This window comes from Triticum aestivum, chromosome 3D (assembly GCF_018294505.1).
Source record: "Triticum aestivum cultivar Chinese Spring chromosome 3D, IWGSC CS RefSeq v2.1, whole genome shotgun sequence".
NCBI classification, from domain to species: domain Eukaryota; kingdom Viridiplantae; phylum Streptophyta; class Magnoliopsida; order Poales; family Poaceae; genus Triticum; species Triticum aestivum.
Genome location: NC_057802.1, coordinates 539,959,729 through 539,964,115, shown reverse-complemented (window position 1 = coordinate 539,964,115; position 4,387 = coordinate 539,959,729). Strand labels below are relative to the sequence as shown.

General features: G+C 46.3%; 1 protein-coding gene across 1 annotated transcript; it reads right to left on the bottom strand.

The window, feature by feature from the left end:
* Positions 1–110: 110 nt before the first annotated feature.
* LOC123080319 (protein THYLAKOID RHODANESE-LIKE, chloroplastic) lies at positions 111–4,142 on the bottom strand. The gene is made up of 9 exons (XM_044503229.1): positions 3,444–4,142; positions 2,655–2,757; positions 2,491–2,556; positions 2,125–2,199; positions 1,966–2,040; positions 1,770–1,850; positions 825–1,067; positions 562–744; positions 111–456 (listed from the first exon to the last, which is right to left on the bottom strand). The coding sequence occupies exons 1-9, from the start codon at positions 4,037–4,039 to the stop codon at positions 409–411; spliced, it is 1,470 nt and encodes a 489-aa protein (XP_044359164.1). The 5' UTR covers positions 4,040–4,142; the 3' UTR covers positions 111–408.
* Between the last annotated feature and the right edge of the window lie 245 nt (positions 4,143–4,387).

Here is a 4,387-nt window from a genome sequence, read left to right as displayed (position 1 = left end):
CTTCATTGTTTTAATTATTATCAATCTAGAGATACGCAGCAGTAGTAGTTATGACTTATTTTCTGTACCAATTTTCTTATACCAATATTGCTAGGAAAGAGCAGTTTCCAGAAAAAAATACTGGTTGCAACGACAGTACTCTTCGCAACCGGAAGCTCGCCGGCCTTGTTTCTTCATACACGAGCAGGTGAAACATGTCAAGTAGAACCCAGACTCGTAAACTCACACTCCTAGTAGTTCCACAATTACAAGAGCAAAACGAATCGATCACTGGAGATATATATGTACTGCTTGAGACCTTGGTACTCTAGCGTGGTGCCTTATGAACAGCTCAATGGCCCTCTATACCTGGTTTCTTATACGGACGACAGCCAGCGATAAGCTCGATCCTCTCAAAACAACTCATCACTAAGGCGGCGAAGGCGAAGGAGAGGCCGGCGGTTTGAGATCTGGATACTGCACGCACGCAAAAGCAAGTATAACGATGAGCATGGCGTTTATATTTGATGCGTTTGTCTGTGCAGTGAAGCATATTGAAGTTACGGAACAGTATAAGCTTACGTTCGCATATGGCGAAAGAGGCCTGGGCTTCGCAGGAGGCGATGATTCTTCGACGGCTTCTGCTACCGGTGCCGAGTTAGCTTCCGCCGGCGATTCGGTTGCTGCGACAACGGTGGCCTTCACCTCGGTTTTACCCTCTGAAGCTGGTGGGGAAGGGCTGGCCGGTGGTTTGAGATCTGGGTACTGAAATGCAGAACCAGGGTGGTTGAGTTAGATCGGTCGGCTTCACTTTTGCAGATAAATGTCAACGAAATATGGTTTACATTTGCAAATGGTGACAGGGGTCTCGATGATGTTGCGGTATCAGGAGGCGACTCTGTGCTGGCTTCTACAGCTGGGGCTTCTGGTTCTGCTACTGGTGCAGCAGTTGCCGTGGCAGCAGCTGGGGCTGCTGGTTCTGCTACTGGTGCAGCAGTTGCCGTGGCAGCGGCTGGCGCTGCCGCTGTTGCTGCTGCTGGTTGGCTCTTAGCTTCACCAGATGAAGGCAGGAGAGCCTGCCCGATTTCCTGCCGATGACAAAAAGATATTTTTGCTGAATAACCAACCGATTTAATATATGAAAACCAATGCAAGTTTCCCCGCAAAAAAAGAAAAAAGAAAAACAATGCAAGTTTACTCATGTTCTGAAGAAAGGCATCACAAGGGGATATTCAGAGTGGAATGTGTTTGTTGCCCAGACCATCACACATGTCTTTTCTCCATGAAAACTTTCACGCAGTTAGAAGACTTGAACATGTCTTCTTGCCAAAGAAATTCAGATTTTTCACACGGGAGCATCATGCTCACCAATGGTTTTCACTTTCAGCGAGATTTCAATGAAATTCACTGAATTTCAGTAATTTCAAGACACTGGAATATTTACCTTTCGGCCAAAATATTTTGGCAATTTCAATAGTACACAGGAATTAAAAAATCATTTAAAAAAACAATCAAATATTTAATTAAATTCAAGTTAATATTTCAGCCCTTTGGCCCAAATGCAAACCGAAATCATTGAATTTCAGTGATTTCGGTTGGTGCTGATTTTTTTCTGAAACTGAAATTGCAATGTAAAACCACATTGTATTCAGTTGTATCTGATGGTTGGCTTATGAGAAAAACTACTATGAGGACATGAAAATTTGCACCAGTGCAAATCAGGCATAAGTTCTGGCAAACAGTGCACCAACCAGATTTAACTCTAAGCAACCAGGAGGATGGGGAACTACCTTAATTTCATCAACAAGCTCCTTTGGTGCAATCTTCTTGTTAAAGAAGTCATCAATCTGTTGCAGGGTCTTCTTTCGGTCCTGGGAGCAGCATAAATAGGTTGGGAAGAGTTTGACAACGAAGATCATTCTCACTAAAGGAAAAGGTTCCCGGTCATATCTCCAAAGCCCACCGAGAAAAGAATGAAATAAGCACCTCGGCATATACGAGCTTGCTTGCCACAAGCTGGATAACCGCAGTTGAACCCAGAAACTGTAGCACGGTTTCTATCTGCAGCATGTCATACATGATTTGTAATAAAGAGGAAACTGATTCAACTCCTCAAAATATGATAGCACGTCAAGTTTTAGAAACCTCTGTGTAGGCAAGTAATCCCAAACCAGTAGCTGCAGCAAGACCAATTGTGACGGGCAAACCTTCTGAACCATCCTGTAAGTTAGGCATCACACTCAGGACTGAACTGACACATAAATCTAAATGAACAGAACCATGATACCAGATGATACAGGGAAATAGATTCTTATTACTCCCTCCGTTTCTAAATATAAGCCCTTTTAGAGATTTCAATACGGACTACATACGGATGTATATAGACATATTTTAGTGTACATTCACCCATTTTGCTCCGTATGTAGTCCATATTCAAATCTCTAAAAAGGCTTATATTTAGGAACGAAGGGAGTATGAAGGTTCACAAAATAAAAGTCAAGTTGAACTCACCCCAAATAGCTCACCAAAGTCCAAACTGAATCCCTTCTTGGGAGCAGTCCAGGGAAGATCACTGCTCTGCAGTAGAGCACTAGCAAATGGTGACATTTTGCAGAGCGGATATACATGTTAAACACTAGTTAGTAGTAAAAACAAGCCTCGTGGAGCATAAGTACCTGCCATCCCCGAGGTCCTTCTGCGCCATCCTTTACCGCAAAAGCACCTTTGTAGCCATTGGATGTGACAAGCTCAGCAACTAGTTCAGAGTTCCCATCAAACCTGTCTCAAATTTATCCACATAAATGTTCATAGGGACATTGTAATAAAACTATGTGGACAATTACTATAATACTTATCACAATTATTTGTTTCCTCCTGAAGGACAAAAAATGAAAATTAAGTATGTGCCTCCCTTTTCACGCAACCATATACCGTTGATCAAAAGGGAAAAGTGAGTTACAATTATCTAGTAGAGTCAAAATTGTTTCAAGTTTTCCAAGATGCAAATTATCTGTTCAGCTTTTCTTTACTGACATGAACTCCTCACTATTTATCAGTGACATCTTAAATACCACAATCGACTTCATCGGCACCATGTAGAAGCATTTACAATGTTCTACTTCCTCCGTCCCATAATATAAGAGTGTTTTTCACACTACACTAGTGTAAAAAACGCTCTTATATTATGGGAAGGAGGGAGTAGCTTCTAAGAGTTGACAACATTATTTTCCAGAAGTCAATGAGCAGGCGGAGAACATCAGGATACAATCTATGAGAATTTTACCCAACTAACAAGTTCTTTGTAATTGGTTATCATTAACTAGTTTATTTTAATTTTGAGAACATAAGACGGCACTATTCCCAGTTTGATTCTTAGCAAGAAGTTTTCACTGCCTGGCTATAAAGATTGGGCATACAAAAAAGCAAACACATTGCAGGCGTCAACAAAAATTCCAGCTACTCACTTGTCAAGGATGATCAATGTGGTGTTCTCCGGGTCCTTAAACCTCAGCGCAAGCTTCTTCAAGAAACCGTTCTTGTCCTCTCCGTCGTAGGGCACGGCCGCCGCCTTCTTCTTGGCCTCCGAGATGTCCGGCGAGCCGACCTCCCGGGCGTCCTTGAGCGGCCTGATGTCGACGAGCTGCGCGTCAGGCTCCTCCAGAAGCCTCCGGTACGCGGCCTTCACGGACACGGTTTCGTACGGCTTGGAGGCACCGCCAAGCACCTGGGAAACGACCAACGGCACGGCGACCACGGCGAGGCCCGCGGCGACGACGAGCGGGTTCTGCGCGACGAAGTCCACCAACCCGCCGAGGCCGAGGTCTGGGAGGGAGAACCCGTCACCCCCACCACCGGCGGTGTCGGATGAGAGCCGCAGCATCTCCTCGTAGGAGAGAGGAGCGGCGAGAGCGGCGCTGCCGCCATTTAGTCCGAGCGTGGTGAAGAGGCCCGCCGCGGGGCCTCCAAGGGGGAGGCGCCTATTCCTGGGCGCCTGTCGAGGCCTCCGGGCGCGCGGGGGAGTCGGCGTCGTTGGCGCGGCGGAAGAGAGGATGGCGGCCATTGCATTACCGGTGGCGCCCGGTGATGTCGGCGGGAGCGGTGGCGCGGGCAACTGCTAGTGGCTGGCAGGCAGGAGCAGGTTCCCTCACTGTTGGGAGATGAGGAAGGGGGTGAGCTGGGAGGAGGCAGCCAAAGGGAGAGCGCCACGTGGATGAGGAGATGAGCCTCGTGGCCGTTTGAGAGGCTGTTATTTCTCGTGGACTCGTCGTCAGTTCTTAGAATACGATCTTGTTTGTCATTTCTTCCTTTACGCATATTTATGTTATTTTTCTAGAAACCGCGAGCATGACACGTTGGTTATCTCAAAACGTACGCGGACATGACCTGGCGCGTATGCGAACAGTGACCG